This window comes from Astyanax mexicanus, chromosome 7 (assembly GCF_023375975.1).
Source record: "Astyanax mexicanus isolate ESR-SI-001 chromosome 7, AstMex3_surface, whole genome shotgun sequence".
Classification (NCBI taxonomy): domain Eukaryota; kingdom Metazoa; phylum Chordata; class Actinopteri; order Characiformes; family Acestrorhamphidae; genus Astyanax; species Astyanax mexicanus.
Genome location: NC_064414.1, coordinates 42,140,733 through 42,161,110, shown reverse-complemented (window position 1 = coordinate 42,161,110; position 20,378 = coordinate 42,140,733). Strand labels below are relative to the sequence as shown.

Sequence of the window (20,378 nt, the reverse complement as noted above, 5' to 3'; positions counted from 1 at the left end):
TGATTCTGAGACATATTGCTCTTCCAAAATGAACCTTTGGGCATGACTCCTAATTATACATTAGGTCTACCTGTCTCTGCAACATAAATTAAACTGTATGCTGCTCTGTATGAGAGTGTGTGCCAAATGTCATATGCAAATATCTTAGCTATTAATAATATCCAGCATTCAGAAATTCCACTGGTGCTGCTCTTCAAGCTATGTCGAGACCTTTACACAAGCACAGCCTCAATCATTATCAATCAATGTTTTTATTAATAGATTTTTTTTAGAATAATACCAGTGACTAACTGTTCCCTAAGGTAATAAACCTAGTCACGTGCATAAAATCCCCATATCCCAATAAAGTTATTTGGGTTATGGTTCACTGGGTCCACAACTCAAGGTTTACAGCCCTTACGAGGAATGCTGTGTTCAATTTAGACATTAAAGGCATTTATTGTGCATTATTTTAAAACATTACAAAAAATTGCTAGATACTTAAAATTTAGAGAAAGTGCTTTGATGATCATTTCTTAGCGAATCCAGACCAAAATAAATCCAAGGTTAACATTATTAGCAATGTTGCCAGGTACCGATGCCAGATGACCTTATACAGTATTTTGTGCTTCCAAAAATGCTGAAAATATGCCGACAGATAGAAGTTGTGACTGATTTAACGAAACCCACACACAAACAGAAATGCTAAAAAACTGTGTAATAGTACTGCATTTACCACTCCTTGCTTTTCAAGTGAGAAATCAGACTTGGCAGCATTCCAGTTAAAAGTTCCTACCTGGAACTTAGAAATTCTGATATCTCTGTTTAAATGGAACACAGTATGATACCTAAGAAATGCTCACAATCACCAGCTCTCTTAAACCATCACCACTGGCCTTGAACTTTTATATTCTACTAAAGGCCTCAATTTGACAAACCAATGTAGAAACCTTATCTCACAGGTCAGTAGATCTCAGAAAGCAGAGCCAGCCACTACTTTAAATGGTTTAGACAGGTCATGGGATCAATTCAGTTCCATCATCAAGAAGCATTAAGCGACTGTGTTCCCACATTGTTGTATTACAGATGAAGTGCTAAACACTCAAAGGTTATTAAGACTACTCAGCAAGCACACCTCCTCTCCCTGCACATTTCAGCAAATGCTTACCCTCCCGAGCGCTTCATTCCGTGTGATTCAGCAGTTCTCAAATCACAGCACCACATTAACAGCTGCGGAGTGGAACAGGTGTGGGAAGCTTAGAACAAAGCGATATGGGGATGTGTGCAAATAAATTCTACCCTGTTCACTAAATCAAGACCTGAGGAGTGTACCTTTAGATGGAATCCAACGATCATATTTTCATTTCTCATTTCTACCCACAAGACGCTACAATCAGTCTATTCATCTGATCTTTTCATATGATGTTTCCATCACAGCTGAAGTCCAGGGGATCCTAGATCAACCCTTATGACTGTTCTGTTTGTTTTTTGTTCTTGAATTATAGTGCTCTCAGCATCTGGGTCAGATGTAAGTGGAGCCGAAAAACAACAAATATGAAAGCCCCTTTCTTGGGTACCTGGATCTCTGGCCAAAAGAAAATCTGAGATTCCCACTAGAGTTCACCAAGCTCCTTTATCAGTTTTTCACAACCCATGCAAGTAATTTTCTAAGGAAACAGTTATTGATGGGGCTAGTCAAAGAACATACTAACTGATCTGTTAGAACACAATGCAAAGCTTTCTCTTACTTCTTTTATGAAGCCATGCCTTGTCTAGGGCTGGAGCTCATTGGTGGTTCAATCGCTGTCACTGATCATGTAAAATCACTGATTGGGTGTGCCCATTAAAACATCGGCTGTGTCCCAAACCACACACTACCACACTAAACAACGTAAGTAATGTATAAACCAGATGTGCATACATTTCTAAAAAGACACAATATTAAGATACATATTCTGGACTCCATTTCCATTTTTAAAATAAAATATTTTTAGTACACACCCCCAATACACAACCCCCTTTTCAAGGGATCAATAAACTGGCTGTCAGATTAATTGACAAACCGAACAAAAACAGATGTAAGACGGTGCACTGTGGTGCCATGTCTACTGACAATTTTCACTTGGTTACAATATAAATGATTAGCAAAACGCAAAGCCACTCATCTAAAATACATATATCATCATTTAAACTGGAGGAGGGTCCAGTTACAGTAAGCATCTTCTAGTTTATTTGCAATTATAATCCTCATCTCAAATTAGGATAAAGAAGCTACTTTTGTGTGTGTTTTTGCCACATGCATCACCTCAATACTCATTAGCTTGTTATAGAAGTGTGCTCAGCTAACCCGCACAGACAGTGAATGGTGTGGTCGTGCTGGTTGTACGTATGATGTTAATGCAGGTGGTACTTCAGGGCCATCAGGGACAGATTGAGATGTTCACAGTACAAAATAACGTGGTCTTATGCATCTCCTGTACCTGGTGTTGGCTACTCATGATCAGATCACTCAGGACATATATGTTATTGCCAGGTGTGAACATTGCATTTTATTACATGGTTCTGCACTTCAAGTTATATTGCAAACCCACGCAGTATCTTTAGCATTCTGTTGAGGATACACCCTTTGCACATTTACTACAGTCTAATGACTGATAACATCACAAAGCAAACAGTGCTCACTTCAGTTCCTTCCCTGGAATTCAGGCAGTGGGCAAAAGGCAAGGGCTCAACTCTAACTGAATGGAATCAGGGATATTCCAGGTTTGCGGCCAGCTTTTCTTACTTCCACATCCCAGTTGGCATGTATGCTTCCGAGAGAACAAAGGGAATGGGGGAATACTGCTAATAGAAGGGGGAGGGTCGCTCTACTACATGCCATCAGTATATCTATAGAGCTCTATATAAAAGCCAGATTCTGATTTGCCAATATACCCCATCTTCCCCCACATATGATACACGTGATGACATGAGAATTACACCCAGCCATAAAAGAAATTCACATACACATATAGACCAGATATATTATTGAACACACACTCCTCATATTTTTCTCTCCCTCTCTTTTCTCTCTCTCTTTCTCTCTCTCCCCCTCACACACACACTTGACTCGGGCTCATTAAAAATGCACATGTTTGTTCCATTAAACATTTACAACGGCGGCTGTGCTGCTACGTTTATCAGGCCTCCACAAATCAGCCTGCAACAAGCAGCGAGGAAGCCTTCCAGAGCCATGATAACCCAGCAATGCAGAACACAAAGCAGCACCTGACCAGAGAGAGTGAGGGAGAGAGGGAGAGAGAGAGAGTCGAAGAGATTAAGTGAAAGAACATGAAGGAGGAGGGCTAGATTGACAGAGACAGAGAAAAAGCTGTGAGAGTGTGCAGAGGGGAGAGGAAGAGGTCCTTGCCCCCTTTCCCATTTTGAGCTGAGCCAGGCGGCGCATGTCAATTATTCAGCAGCACCATTCCATGCGCCTTCTGACATCATCGCAGTGAGCTAGCTCTGTGTGTGTGTGTGTGTGTGTAAGAGAGAGAGCCAGGGGACCATAAAGCTCTAAGACACATCACCATCCACCCTGCTGCATGCACATAAAATAACAAAGAAAACTAATTAATTTCTTTTTTTCCTAGAGTTAATATTAGTTAATATTTTTGAGGTATAGGCCTTTGCAATACTGAATTATGCACATACACTAGCAATACATGCAGACTAAGCATCCTGACCAACCACACCTCTATTTTTAATGTTTCTTGGGGTGATGTTATCAATAAATGTATAATACAAAAAAAATAAATGAAGAGATTTTTGGTCAAAACAATGCAAGTTGGTCTTCAAGCAGATTCCAGAGGACTTTTATTATAATGCAAGTCACTATTGCTTTACTATCATAACTAGAGGTGTGTACTGAACAATCACCAAAGACTGGTGGCAGACAGTGGTTAATTTTGTGTAGTATATGGAACCTCAACAACTAGAAAGCAGTGCTGTACTCTGTTTTTACATCCTGCTGTTGTGATTGCATAAAAAGTATATTTTTTAGGCCTGAATAATTAACCATCTAGAGGTCACTAAAAAGTTATGATATTATACAATAACAATAATGAACACAGAATATCCAAAAGTGGAGTGAAGTAATGATTTTGGATTTTCATTTAGTATCAAGCAGCACAAAAAGTTGTAACATGACATGCTTGCTATAATTTAACATTGCACATCCTGCAGTGTCACACACTGTGAAAGTGGGGCTGAAATTATATATCGTGCAGTCCTAGATTTTATACCATGAATCTCGTAATATATTGCCCTGCTAAAAGAAAAAAATCCTGCATTGTGGCGCATATCGTATTGTAAGGTTCTTGCCAATATTTAGCATTAATTGCAACACACAATATAACTGAATAACAATATAACATTAATACTGTCCATATCATGCAGTCAAAACTGCAAAACTGGTAAAAGCGTCAAAGAGGAGCCTGCAGTAATGGTTAAAAACAAGCATGAGGGAGGCTCATGGGCATGTTACAGTATCTGTGGTTCTTGTGGGTGGCTAAGCTGACTACTTAGAACAGACTTCATCTGACTATTTACATAACATTACATACATTATCTTGCACTTTGTGCAAACATGAAACTTAAGATAGGAAAAGCACATGCACTGCAGAAATAGATGCACAAACAAAACAGCGTTATCAAATACAACTTTAACACTTTACAATACAGTACAGTAGCCTATTGAAAAACATGAGCAAGAAATTACAACACAGGCAGGCACACTTTATATGCCCCACAAACTCAAAAGCTCAAGCTGAGAATACAAAAAGATCTGGGCAATACAACAAGCCTAGGAGAAATGGCAATATACAATACGATATCATATAATGAAAAGCAGTATTTATTTGTATTTGATGTAGCTTATGCAGTCCCACAGGGATCAACCTTGGGCCCTATGAAACCCTATGATCCTCATGTTAAGTTATGACATTAAAGCTGTTATGAGAATGACTTAAATTAAAGAATTGGCTTAAATACGGAGTCAAAAGGGATAAACATTGACTGTTATGGTTGTCACAGCTCTTAACCTCAACAGAAACTATCAAAATACATATATACCATATACAAAATACAAACAGTGGAAATGAAGCTACCCATATTTTTTTAGCCATATTTTCTGTTAATTACATATTTTTTGTGATTCGTGTTACTGTTAAGTCAAAATTAAGTTTGGATACAGTTTACAGTTTCCACAGTTCAGAATTATATTGCAATACAGTTCAGAGAAAATATACAAAAATGTAACCCCTGGATCATGACATGTTGAGACATGTTGAAGCAGTGTTGAGTCTAAAGGGTTAAACCATGCTTGACTGACATTTGGTTGTATCCAACAGTAATAAACATATTTCTGACTTGGTGAAGAAGTTAGCCAGAGGTATCAGCCTATATTTGAATATATATGTATATATATATATAATAGAGATAATTACATATTTTTAATATTATCTGTTTGTCAAATGTTTGGATGTTCGTGTTCAAATTTACCAATTCAATCAGCCTAATTTAACAGTCAACTGTTCAGATTAATGCTTAATACTTTTGACTACCATGAGTACAGGCTGAATCTACATCTTGAATAAATGCAAGAACAGCCCTATTTCAAAAGCATAGCCAAATGCGATGTAATCATTTTCCCAGGAATCCAGACCAGCAGCTTAGGACAAATAAAGTTTGGCTGTTTGTGGCCCTGTGAATATTGAACACATAAATAAGGCATTGGCTACAGTCTCAGGCGTGCCCTTTAAACAGATGATGGAGTAGACGGCGGATCAGAGACAGCTGATTGCAGAGCCTGTCTGTGTAAAACACGCTGGCATGAGTAAGGCTCTCTCTCAGCTTTGATTAAGGCCACAGGGTAGAGGCCTGGGTAGAGGCAGATTTAGAGAGACGGAGCCCTTGCATTTGAATGGGCGCCCCCTAAATGAATGGGACTGATGCTTTTTAATTTGCTGCCAGCCAACCTGATGAAGAGTCTGAAGAGGAACAGTTGCCAGGATACTTGAAAAGAACATAATCAGAGCCATCAATGTGCCACCGATTTTATTACCTTTGCATTTTTTTGTTGGCTGGGGTCTTTTAAATGAATGCTTTGTTTACTGGCCATCCAGGGGGAGCAAGGCACAAAGCACAAAAGCAGGACCTGTTGTAATTCAGCTAGCAGCTTCAGAAACAGAACTATCACTCCTAGTCTCCAGGCCTCTGGGTCCCAGCAAATGCATGCACAGACATGCAGCACCAGCAGGACATGAGTGCCTGAGAATGCGAATGCAAAGAAAGGAATACTTAAAAAGATGCATATTACAAAATCAGTCTTGCTCAAAAACATGAGAATTTCACATGAATGCTTCATGCATACATAAGACAAACATATCTACTAGGAACTGAGGAACATTCTATCCAAAACCACTAGCAGACCTACGTGTTTTTATGAGTTTTACACTGACACGTTAAAAGACATGAGACAAGAACAAGCTTGTCTGTTCCCCTGGACAGTTCTAGCCAAACACCGCCAGTCACAAGTTTTCCTTCCACTGCACTATCCACTGCAGGAGGTGCATGCTAAATGCCAGCACAATTTCAGAATGCCAAGTTTTTTTAGGCCAGCATTATAGTTTTATTTATTAGTGTATTTTCCTACTGTCATAATGTCATGCAATTAACCAGTGAAGAGTACCATTTTCCTGCTTACCGTTGCCACTTTTGAAGCTCCACAGTTGATGGACATGGAGAAAAATGAAAACACACTATTTCCTTACAACAGTAACTTTCCTGATTGGTTCTATGTTAATAAACTGGACTTTATCAGTAAACAGGTATAGTGGGACCCAGGGATTTTATATGTTCCCCTTTTTTTCAGACATTCATTTTACTATATTTGTTACAGCACACTAGTCCAAGATTTACTGAAATTATTAAAATCTTAAACTTTTTAACAAAATAAAGGTGGGACACAGCACACCAAGTTCTTGCTGTGTCTGTCCTAGAGCGATGCAAAACAAACAGTGCTTTCCAGTTCTCTACAGGAGCTTACCAGTGCCATACAAGCTAATTAACATGAATTAACATGTTATTTTTGACAGCCTTTTATTTAACATAATGAAAGAACACTTGGATGACCTGAAATTAGCCCTGAGCGATGAAAGCACTAAATACACGCTATTCTTTACCGTGATGAACAACAGAACATTAGCCAAACAGCCTCATGAGGCCACAAAAACATAAGACCTGATTAACTCAATTTTAAAAGCATGTTAGCCAATCAGGGCCACAGTTAGCACTTTCATTATCCATACATTATCATAGTCATGTTTAGGATCATCTTAAGACATTCCAATTAAACCATACATACAAACAAAAGGTCACACCAACACAACTGCCTTATTGTAGTAAAACAGCAAAGCTCAACAAATCCAAACAACTCCTTTATTCAGCAGAACCATTGAGGTTTATGTTATTTATTTTTGGGTATTTTTTTTATCAAACATCAGTGCAGCAGCAGCATAACATGCAGCAGTCAATACAACCCCATTCACTAGTCTGTCCACTTTACTCTCTCAAATACTACTCCAAGTGGTATTTACAATGCTCGATACCAAATGAAGCTGTTGCAAAAACATTCCCCACTGTCTGAAAACCACATGTTTATTGGAATTTGTACAGCATTATATTCAATACCATCTTTTATACTTTTTTCTCCCACAAATACATTACCCAACATGCAGCTGGTATGGAAAGTGTGATCCAACAGCAACATATATAATGCTGCAGCATAAACATTTGTGCTGCATAAATGCACACACACACACACACACACACACACACACACATACATACAGCTCTGGAAAAAAATAAGAGACCACTTATAATTATAACTTTTCTTGATTTTACCAAACCTCTGGAATTTAATCAAGAGGAAGATGCTTGAACTTTTGCACCAGGGGTGAAATAAAGTTATCCAAAAGCAGTGTGTAAGACTGGTGGAGGAGAACATGCCGAGATGCAAGCAAACTTTAATAAAAAAAAAAACAGGGTTATTCCAACAAATTTTGATTTTTGAACTCTTAAAACTTTATGAATATGAACTTGTTTTCTTTGCATTCTTTGAAGTCTGAAAGCTCTGCATCTTTTTCTTTTTCTAAATGACAATATTTTTATTTAGAATTTGAGAGAAATGTTGTCCGTAGTTTATAGAATAAAACAACAATGTTAATATTACTCAAACATATACCTATAAACAGTAAAATCAGAGAAACTGTTTGGGAAACTGAAGTGGTCTCTTATTTTTTTTCAGAGCTGTGTATATAGTTAATTGGGCTATTTACTCATGGTCAGAGACTCTTGGCTGCTGCCCCTAAAGCTCACTGGGTTCCAACAGCTTTGTATACATGTTAACAAATTCACAACTATTAGTTTACAACAACTTATTATTTTGGATTATTATCCGAGCTATATTTATATCTCTGGTCAATAAAAAAAGGTCAACACTGAACTGAATATTAGATTGTACACTGTAAACGAGAAGGACAACTAACATTACTGACATGGCGGGCCAATCATGCAGCTCGAAACACAGCAGGTCCGCGTGACGTATATCTACAAATGAATGGAAACATGCAATGGAATTTTTGGTGAATCTGACACCAAGATTTACTGAGCAGGCTATTGATGTCATCACTCTGAAGGAACTTTTCCACACTCTGAATTTCATCTCTACATGGTGAGCATTGCAGTCAGATAGTCAGTCATATTAGCAGTATTGTTGCCTTGCCACAGCACGTGCCTGTGCTACCGAACTGACGTGACAACTGGGAAAGATCTGGAGTTTAAAGACAGCTGTTCTTAAGAAACAGCCGCAGGGCGAAAAGTGAGTAGACAAACAAGGTAGTCTTCCTTTACTCAAGCATAACAACGGTGCAAATGCAATTTCAAATGATTTTCAATTCTGAAAAAGTGAAAATGTATTACTAGCAATTTTACTGTTAGAAAAGGAATGTATTGCTGCATCTTGCTCCTAAGTGGCGTGGTCCAGAACACATTTCAGGAGAAACTGAACACTGAAGAATGCTGCTTTAATTATCACTAAACATGTACTGCTGTAAGTCTTTCTTCAGTTTAAAAGGAACCCCATAGTTCTTTGTTGTTTTCACTAGTTTATACAGTACATGCACAAATGTACAAACTGTGAAAGTGAGAAACCTTCAAAAGACTAATCTAATAACTATCCATCTTCATCAGTGTCAAACAAGGCAGCATCAACTTGATCTGCTAAAGGCCAGGTACTCAGAGTGTCCACTTCCCAGAAATAGATCTGCAGCTTTTGTTTCTCTTGTGACAGAACAGGAGGCCAAGGCTCATGTATCCAATCCTTCCTCACTGGGAGCTTAATTAGCCCGATGACCCTGTCGGCACCGGAGTGCAACCAGTCTAGTCACAAGACAAGACAACGACAGGAAAGAAAAAATAAATAAATAAAAGCCCAACTTGTCCATATAGGCTTCAACCACTGAAAATATCATTTTATTGTCACTGGCTGTGGCAATTTTGTCACAAATGGGCAAAACTCTTGTATCTCCTAAATGGAATACAGGATAGAAGTGGGCAATATGCTGATAATTTAGTGTAATGTGATTATTATTCTTATTGAATCATTAATCTGCTTTTTTTTTAAGCAAGTCGAGGATATCATCAGTGCTTAAAGAACACTGTCCCAACTGTACTTTTTATTGCTGACTGTGTCATTAGTCTAATTTAATAGGGAGATGTGCAGCAAAACTAAACAATCACTACACTATGCAGAACTGAGCGTTTGATTAATGGTTTTTAAGAGTCTGCGCTGTTGATGCATTTTAAAGGCATGTCAGGCATGAAGGCATGCAATTTGGTACCTGGAATCTGGTACCACTCCCATAATGAAGCAAAGGATGGACCAAAAATGTGATGTGTAAACATGCATAGCACTGACTGGCCAGATAGCAATGCAGACATCCAACACAAACTAGACATTAAAAAAACCTCCAAACTACAGAAGCAATTTCATTATTTTTTATCAAACTCATCCAACAACGGCAGCTCATACAATGATATCAATCCCAGATTGGTGGCCAATGGAATAATCAAGCAAGAGCTTGACGATACAAAGGAATGGAAAGCTGTGGTATTGAAAAATGAACCAGGTACAAGATGCCAAAAAGTGCCATTCAACATATTCACTATATATATATATATATATATATATATATATATATATATATATATATATATATATATATATATATATATATATATATATATACAGGTGCTGGTCAACAAATTAGAATAATTTGAAATAGTGCAATCATGAAATTCTTTGAATGCATTTTTTGTGCAGAAAGCAAATCAGGTGTTCACCGCACCTGTCCTACTCGTTAGACTAATCACAGAACTCGTTACCTGGAAAAAAATTTGCTCAGCTGAGCTTTCCAAAAGGCCCATTTAGGCCATTTAACTGCAACACTGTTGTTTTATTGAATTAGAATAATGGAGAAACTGTTTCATTGAATTAGAATAATTTTTATTATAATTACAATCATCACTTTCTCAGTATTTTGTGGCTGCCCCCTTGGCTTGTATGACTGCCTGAAGTCTCCGCGGCATCGATTTGACCAGCTTGTCGCAAGTTTCCGCACTCACAGCTTCCCAGGCAGTGGCGATGTTCTGCTTCAGTTGGTCCAGCGTAGTAGGCTTTCTGTCGCGAATTTTCCGCTTGACGATGGCCCAAAGGTTTTCAATGACGTTGAGGTCAGGCGAGTTGGCCGGCCATGCCAAAACTTCAAGCTGTTTTTTAGTGAACCAATCTTTGGACGACTTTGCCGCATGAGCCGGTGCAAGATCCTGTTGAAATATGAAGTCTTCTTCGCCGAACTGTTCCTCAACAGTCGGAATCAGGAACGTTTCCAGAACATCTTGATATACAGCAGCATTGACAGTCTTCTTGAGGAAGCAGAGTTTCCCTACACCTCGAGCGGACATGCATCCCCAGACCATAACGCTCTGGGGAAACTTGACGGATCTTTTCACGCACTCGTGGCTGTAGGTTTCGCCACCACGACGCCAGACACGAGGACCTTGGTCACTGAAGGAGATGCAGAAGCGTGATTCGTCACTGAAGACCACTTTCTGCCAGTCTTCAGCAGTCCACTCGCCGTGTTCTTTGGCCCACTTCAGCCGTTTCTCCATTTGTTTCTTGTTCAGCATCGGTTTTACTGCTGGAACGCGAGATTTGAAGTCGAGTTCGCGCAGACGACGGTAAGTGGTTGATCTGGAGATGTCAGGGCCGGTCTGCTTGTTCCACAAGTCGGTGAGCTCGGAAGTGGACTTGAACCGGTTGCTGACTGCGATCTTTCTCAGCTGCTTGTTGTCGCGAGCAGAAGTTTTTCGGACGCCGGAACAGTTGGTGCGCTTGCTGCAGTTTTTCTTGAGAGCTTTGCAGACGGAAGACTGGCTGATGCCGAGCTGCTCAGCAATTTTAGTTTGGGTCAAGCCTTGTTGGCGAAGGGCTTGAATTTGAGCCACTATTCCGGTTGAGAGGTCGCGCTGCTTACCCATGATTGATTTTACAACTTAGAAATTCTACTCAACCCTGACTTTATACTGCACAGTGAACACTCTTCACAGAAAACAAAAATTCGAGCATTTATTCTAATTCAATGAAACGGTTTCTCCATTATTCTAATTCAATAAAACAACAGTGTCACAGTTAAATGGCCTAAATGGGCCTTTTGGAAAGCTCAGCTGAGCAATATTTTTTCAGGTAACGAGTTCTGTGATTAGTCTAACGAGTAGGACAGGTGCGGTGAACACCTGATTTGCTTTCTGCACAAAAAATGCATTCAAAGAATTTCATGATTGCACTATTTCAAATTATTCTAATTCGTTGACCAGCACCTGTATATACCACATGCAGACCAACACCATCCCTCACCTCTAATTTTCCAAACTGCTGATTTCAACGCCAGCAGCAAAACCCACCTCTCAACACTGAACCTCATCTGCTAGAGGAGACTCATCTGTAAATAAACTTCAGGTTTGGATGGCTTTAAACATTACATTTATTATGTTTTATTTTGTCTGATGGAGCTGGCTATTGCTCATGCTGGAAAGTGCTAGGACCAGCTTTTTGCGAAGGCTTGTGGCTGGAACTGGAGACCACAGTAGGAATAAGTTATTGCTTGGACTTGAGCTGCTGATGCAACATCATCAGGGAAACAAACGTGAATGAACGTAGCACCCTGGGATTTCAGCAAAACAACAAAAAATAAAAGCCTTTAAATAAGACAGTGAGTGGGTTTGGGTGCATGTAAGGACAACAAAGAACTGAAGCAGCTGCGTGCCTTACCTCGTGCTGACAGCTTTTTTGTGTTGATAATTTTAGCAGCATATTCCTGGCCGGTTGATTTCTTTACACATCGCCGGACTACGGAGAAGGCACCCCTGTTTAAACAAAACAAAGGAGCACTTAAAGGCTGTATTAGGGCATGTGACATATACACATTCATTATTTAATTTCTTTACAATTTACACATGATCAATGTATATTTTAGAAAAAGACAGAAATCAATTCAGCTGAATAAATGTGTTATATAAAATAATCTGAACATCTTCATTAAAATGACATCATTATCAGGGGACAGGAATTAGGGCTGGTTGATCTATTAAAACCAATAGATGATTTTTAAAGCCATTTTCATAAAACAATATTTATCACAATATTTTGAAATGCTAACAAAACGCATCAGTATTGGCAGAGTCTTAAACACTGCTGTCCAAAAACTCTCCATACTGAGTACAGCAACTGTAAATTAGATTGTGCTTCACTCCAGAGATTTAAACAAGACTAATTGCACACTCTTCCTAATGAAATGTGCCATTATTCAGTGTTATTTATGGCTTAATTTTCAGAAAAGTATATTGTGACCCATCACTTTTTATTACAATTTTCAGTGCTCTTTAGATCTTTAATTTTAATCAATTGTGTGTGGGTCTGCCTCTGCTGCTGAAACAAACTAACATTAGATAAAACACCAGAATGGCATTTACAGTAAATTAGACTTAGTTATGTATAAACTTTGTTTTTTTTTATTTCCCTTTATCGAAAGTGCTTTTGCAACTCTGAGAATAATTTGGTGCATCCCTAATCACAACACAATATAATACTGTCAACACATATTCAGAAAAAAATGCAACACATCAGAAAAAAAAAAAAAAAAAGGAATTTGGTGCAGTAAAATCTCCTGTTGTTAGCTGTGTGTCTTATGAGTGTTTGACCACGATACACTAATTGCTACAAAAAAAAATCTCAGTAGTAGTTTTTAAACCTTGTTAATGATTAAGAAAAAATATGAAATCAGAACTGGCCGATCACAGCCGTCGCTGAGTGATGGTAGTAGCAGGGTGAATAATGGAGGAGGCTTTCCAAAAAAAATGTAAATAAATAAATAATAGCTTTGCTGCACTGCTTTCTCGTGCCACCAGCAGACCATGTGAGCACATTTTTGGAAAGAAGGGAAAGAAAGAGTACTCAGAGGCTGCTGCTCTGAACATACTGACTGCAGAGCCTTTCTCCAGCAGCACGTTTCAACACGGCAGGTAATGTAGCAACACCACAGAGGAGCTGTTTAAAGCACATAAAATAAATAAGCCTCAGAAACCTGTAAAATAACTGTTTTCTTGCTTTGGGTTTGTTAGTTTCTGCTGCATTGTATTATCACTTGGGCAGCCCTAGCTATTACAAAATTAATCAGACCATCTGTTTTTTGATTACGTCCAGGTTTACATTAAGGCTGGAACTATAAGTTAACATAATCAACAATTAGAAAACACTGCTGTCTCAAAATGTCAGTGTCTTAACTCACTAAACATCACTACATTCCACTTTTAAATGCATTCTAAAGACTAAAATTTTCACCCAGCCTATCTCTCTTTCTTTGCTTGCATAGTGTTAAAACATCAGATTAAAAAAAAAACATATAAAAGCTATAGTCAGTAAACTATCTGTGATAATCTATGATACAAAACTTTTTTTTAGACTGCCCAACCTGATGTTTTGCAGCTTATATATATTTGCATATTATCTCCATGTGAAGGATAATATGCATTTAAATTTCTATCATTGTATTCATTCATTTATATATATGTATTATTATTCCATGTATTTATTGTTAAAATATAAATTTGAGTAAGCTATTGTTACGTTTTATATTGTTTTCAGTTTGACTGAAAATTGAACTGAACTTGTTATATCTTGTTATATTATTATGTTATATTGAAGCAGTAACAGGTTAATATTCACAGGTGTGAAGACTTGAGCAGGTGAAGTAAAAAAATGCACAGGAACAGGAGCCTAGCACACAAAAAGCATAGATGAAGAGCACTGCAGAACCAACTGTTGACTAATCAACTCTTCAGCAGAATCCTCGACTACCAAAATAATCATCATTACACACAGAGCTTACATCGCTTGCTGAATCATTTACACATCATGACTAATAACTGTACATAAAAGTACACACACAACCCCCCAAAAAATCTAATTAAACGCGACAATTAAGAATGCAGAGCGTTGCAGAAGGGGAAAGTGCACACATTACAGCACACTGCACTATGTATGAAGAAACAGACTTCATAGAGAAAGCCCCCCAGGTGAAGGACACAATGTTGTAAGGTAAGGGCATCATCCTGCCCAAACAAACCACTGCACTGCTGAAGCAGCCCGGTGTGAGAGCAGCCCAGTGTGAGAGGAGCAGCAGCTTGTTACGCAGCACAGTATTACGGGCTTCACTCACAGGCCTAGTGCAGATACAAGCAACGCACAAGGCAAGAGGCTGGATGTGGGTATATGTGCTCAACCACGTTGTTAATTTTTTTTATTTATTTTAATCAGACAACAGTCTTTGGGAGTCCCTACAAACTGAACGAATAAAACCTAAGCACAGATAACTAGAAAAAGTATGTTGAATCAACACTGATTTAACACTGACTCAATATTATAATTTAAATGTGTTGTTTTTACTCAATTTTAAATACATTAACAGGCTATTGCATAAAATTTGTATTTGTTGGTGTATCCCAGAATAGACACCCAGACATGGAATTAAACCTCAGCCTCCCACATTTTGTGCTTTTCCACCAATGTGAAGCCGGTGTTCTGTCGAATTTTCCTACCCATCGATACATGCTTCCCAAACGTACTGCGCATGCGCCGACCTACACAATTTAATTATTTCTCCTGTTTTATGTATAATTAATCTGGTTTAGGGGGGGTTTATGTGCATTAAACAACCTGGACGCACTGTCATTGCACAAAAGTGTAAATGGAAACTAAAAATTACACTTATTATCATAAATAAAATACAAAAGCAGTTTGTAATGAGCTATATTTACTATAACTTTGCCATGGTACAATGAATTATGCAATCCAAATCTAATAACGTACATCTACTGCAATATCACTGGGTACATGCCCTAAAATAGTGCTTCTTTTGTATTTTTACAGTTAAATATACATTGTGGCAGCACGGTTCGACAAGGTAGGAGAATTCGACAGAACACCGGCAACATTCTTGTTTGTGAACCTAATTTTGAAACAGTTCACTGTGTTTCCACCAAGAAAAGTAGGTTCCAGAAGCAGTAATGTTAGTTTGCAGTGGAAACCGAAGAATACTAGGTTCTTCAGCGCTAACCATAACTGCTTCTGGTGGTGCGCTGTGAAGTACCAAGATTCTTATAAGCCACAATGGAACTGGTTAACGAACCAGAGTTCTTTTGGTGGAAAAGTGCTAATTGTAGCTGACTGGCAAGCAGTGGTGTTATCCACTGCACCACACAAAACTTAGCTAGGCTATTATGGTGAGACTTGTTTTGAATTGCAAAAGCGGGTTAAATATGTATATATATATATTGTTTGTATTACGCTCTTATTGTTTGTACTCTGTTCTTGTAGCCTATAAAGGTACATTTTAATATTAATATATTAATTAAATATAATAACATATTTTTAAAGGGAATACCTTAAGCCTGAAAGCATGGTGACTGTAGAAGAGCTCCTATCATTCAAAACCTTTAATTGAACATTGCTTCAATTGAATGCCTGATTCAAAAAGGTAGTTTAAACGTTGCTTATTAATTACACCATTTTAATTATAATATTAAAATACGCAATGCAACAAAAAAATGCACGTTTATTTAATGTTCTTTGGTAAAAGGACGCTGCGAGTAAGCTACCTAAAGACATTTTCCCGTCCACCTTAAATTTGTGCGGCAGTTATAGGTTATCGCCTGGGCGCTAAACGGAAAATGCTGCACTATTTAAGGTGGAACGGATCATTTTAATTACTGGCTAGCTACGAAGCTGGGTATTTAATAGCACTAGCACAACTTGTGCCTTATGCGGATGTAGACAATTAAAACGACATTGTGGAGATTTTTGTGGTATAATTTATTCTTTAATTCAATTTGTATTAAGCACGCTTTTTAATTGTTTGTATTGTAGGCGGTTAGGTAGCTATGCTAACCTATAGCTATGCTGGAAGCCCTGTCGATAGCCTGCTAGCTAACATAGCTAACTAACCTAGCTAGCGTTAGCTATGTTTTATTGTAACGTTTTTCAGCACTAACAATTAACTTAGCTTGCTTACCAAACTAAAGTGGAGTGTCCAAATATTTAAGATAAAATACATACTTGTAGGATGTAATTTAAAACCACTCTAACAATGATAGCTTAGATACATCCGTAGGCTAAGTAAAAGCTCGCTAGGTGTTTTGTCAGTTTCTGCCCCCATGTCAAATCGTGCTACCATACTGTTGCTAGCAATATTTATCAGTCAAGCTGCCTAAGCTAGCTAACGTCAACCAGATAAAACAGTAAATATGAGGTTAAATATCTATTTTAGTTTAAAGACATGATATCAGAGAATGTTCCCAGCAGAATTGTATCCTAGCTAGGAAATATATTTAACTAATATGATAGGTTAACATACATTACATTAGCTATCCAAAGCGACTTACAAATAATGATAACTCATAAATTTAGAGGAAATTTAAGGCAGGGTCTAAAGGAGGCCAACGGGGGAATTGTAAGCCTTACATAGCTGTAAGTAATGTTTGCATTTAATTAATGTAAAAGCTTTTATTGATTACGTTTGGATTCGCAATTTACACTAAATTTACACTCAATTATTAAATAAAGTAATAGTAAGCAATAGTAGGCTCAAATTGTATAACGCACTCAAGCAAAACTAAAAATAAAAAACTCACGAAAGCATAAAATAAATGTTAGGTTAGCGCATGCGCAGTGCTGACACCTAGCAGATATCGATGGGTAGCAAGACTGTACAGAACACCGGCCACTCAGAAGGCTGGAGCGAGCAGCAGCCACCTTATTGAACACGGCACGACAAAAACACAGGCAGGCTCAAGAGCTCTGGTCGCCGGAGCGGAGCTAACACGATGTTTTAACGACTGTTTGCAGTCAAATTTAACAACAGCATAAACCATGAACACAGCTCCTAGCAGCGCTGGGGCTGAGATCACACAGCCCTCTAACCTGTCTATCGGTCTAAAAGGTGAAGACAGGCTTCCTGGTTGCCGTGCTGTTTCTGACAGGCGACAGACAGCCAGCGGCTCCTGCAGTCCGCTCAGCACACAGACCCGCAGAACCAGCCCGGAGAGCGGACTATCCGACCAAATAAACAACCAAACAAACACAAAACCAGCAGCAGCAGCTGCAGCTGTCGCTTACTTTCCGAGCTCCTCGTAGAGCTGGTACTCGTCTGTAAACCTGGTCGAGGTTGCAATTGTAGCCATGTTGTGCTGAGGGTGGTGGTAGCGCTCGCGCTCTGTCGCCTCTCGTTTCGCTGCCTCTGCCTCGCTCAGGTTTCGGGGAGGCTGGTCTCGCGCACACGCAGAGCGGAGAGAGGGAGGAGGAGGAGGAGGAGGAGGAGGAGAGGAGGAGGAGGAGGAGGGGGGGCTGTACTGCCGATTGTGGAGGTGGAGAGAGAGAGCGAGAGAGGGAGAGAAAGCAACGCGAGATTTCCCGCTCGTGCGGAGAGGGAGAGAGAGAGAGAGGGTGCTGCATTGCCCCACACTAGAGATAGGCAATACTATCAAGTATCAAATACCATATCAAGTATCGAGACTAATATAGACTCACTGACATTTTGCTCATATAAAATAGGAGGATATTACTTTATTACTTTAGTAATAATGTAGACAATGTACCTAAAATGAATGAAAATATCGCCACATACTAGAGCTTGGCAATATTTTAAAAAATAAAACCTAAATATTAATATATAAGAAAGAGAAATATATGAGTAATTGTCGATCACAATTTCTCAATTAATTTTTTTTAAATACTAAAATTTAAAGAGAGAGAGGGAGAGAGAGAAGTGAAGATTGAAAGAGGGTGCTGCATTGACCCACACTAGGGACAGGCGATACCACAACTTTCTTTTCGACAAAATATCATGTATCCAGGCTAATATCCACTCACTGACATTTTTGCTCATATAAAATAGGAGGAAATTATTATTATTATGCTGTAGTAATAATGTTGACAACGTAAGGTTACCTAAAATATTGCCACCTACTAGAGTTTGGCATAAATAAAACCTAAACATTATTAATATATAAGAGAGAGAGAGAGAAGTATATGAGCAATTGTCGATCACAATTTCTCAATTACAATTTTTAAAATTCTAAAATTTAAACAGAGAGAGATAGAGAAAGCAATGCTCGTGTTGGGGGGGAGAGGGATAAATACAAATAAAATAATAATCAAATAGATATTAAGTTAAATTCACAAAAATATAAAGTAGCAGCAACATGAAGTCCAAAGCAAATATCAGTAACATGAAAAGTGACTGAATGGGTGCCATTTGCTTGTTGTAACTCTTCAAAATTAAACTTATGTTTTTACCTTATTTCAACTCTGAATCTAATAACACACATATTTAACTTTTCAAAACATGTACTGGTCAAACTCAGGCAACTTTAATTAATATTTTACAAGGTTTCTAAGCCGAAGATGGCTACAAAACTAATGCGAAATTTAAATCGTCACAGACTGATATGCCTTCCTGACCAGAGTGAAAGTGCTGTCGCGCCAGGTCAGGTTGTTACTCAGGTGCACACCCAAGTACCTGTTGACCACTTCCATGGCAGATCCTCAAATCAATTTTCTTTGTCTACTTTCTGTGTAAGTTCTCAATGTGTGTAAATCAATATCTACATTACCATTGATAGTTATTTACAGGTATAATATCGGATATCGGCATCAGCCCCATTGCCACATCGGAGCATCCCTACTATTTTTAAAGAATAGCAAGCAGCTTTTATATTGAACATAACCACCCAATATTTTAGTTAATAAAAATGCAAAATAAGACAATCACTGCCACATAAAATTATATTTACCTGTTATTTTTTTGTTAACAATTTTGAAAAAAAAGGAACTCATTTAAAGACAAAAATTATCTACATAGCCATAAAGGCCCTCTCTATTTTAACATCTATAAAATATATTGATCACAGCTGGCTCTGTTCCGTCTGATCGCTGGACATTTTTTTTATTCAATTGGCAAATTACATTAAAGAAGAAAAAGGCAAAAAGTCCGGCCTGAGACCTCGGAGGATGCTCGTCTCTCCTCAAGGTACTATTGAGTCTAATTCTTTTTAATTAACCAGTGCTGCCACTTTATGGAAGCAAAGCTCCGTCCCCATGAGGGAAAGCAGAAGGCCTACTTTAAAAAGTTATGGGCTGACTCGTCCCACAGGGTTATAGGTTGAGCTAATTAAGTTTCATGATGAGCCTTGCTTACAGAATGTGAAAAAGTCAGTAATTTCAGTGGAATATGAGAAATATAATCAAAGACTAGTATTATTAATAGAGGATTGAAGGGCTTGCATCTTGGCCCCCATCAATTTTTAATGGACGAGGTTGTAATGACATCCTCTGTCTGCTGGGATTAAGCTTTGTGTGTGAGTGTGAAAGAGAGTGATGGGGAGAGGCAGACGGAGGGGCAGCAGTATCTACCACGTCTTGCTACCTGTATGTAACAGTGAGAGAGAGAGTATGTGTGATATAATAACACAATAAACTGGAATTCGTGGGCTTCTGCCATGACCAGAAGGAGGCCAATTGGATGGGTGGTCATATAGTGTCCTCCATAACATTTGGGATTTGGAACAACACCAATATATCCTTCTGCACCACAGATTGTATTAAAATTTCAAATGAGATGGGATTAAAATACTTTAATTGAAGTGGGTAAAAGTCTAAAATGTTTACAAATACTTCAAGTCTAGAA

The 20,378-nt window shown here is 38.4% G+C and overlaps 1 protein-coding gene across 28 annotated transcripts in view; it reads right to left on the bottom strand.

The window, feature by feature from the left end:
* camk2g2 (calcium/calmodulin-dependent protein kinase (CaM kinase) II gamma 2) overlaps positions 1–17,981 on the bottom strand; it is an 87,165-nt gene extending 69,184 nt beyond the window's left edge. For 11 of the 28 annotated variants that reach the window (XM_007258738.4, XM_007258739.4, XM_007258730.4 and 8 more), the window contains exons 1-2: positions 17,810–17,978; positions 12,410–12,504 (exon numbers count right to left, since the gene is read on the bottom strand). In XM_007258738.4, coding sequence (XP_007258800.1) covers positions 12,410–12,504; positions 17,810–17,874 — 160 coding nt within the window. In that variant the 5' untranslated portion in view covers positions 17,875–17,978. Of the gene's footprint in view, positions 1–12,409; positions 12,505–17,809 lie in introns of all 28 variants that reach the window. The other 17 variants (XM_022684586.2, XM_022684581.2, XM_022684583.2 and 14 more) reach the window with 4 other exon arrangements.
* Between the last annotated feature and the right edge of the window lie 2,397 nt (positions 17,982–20,378).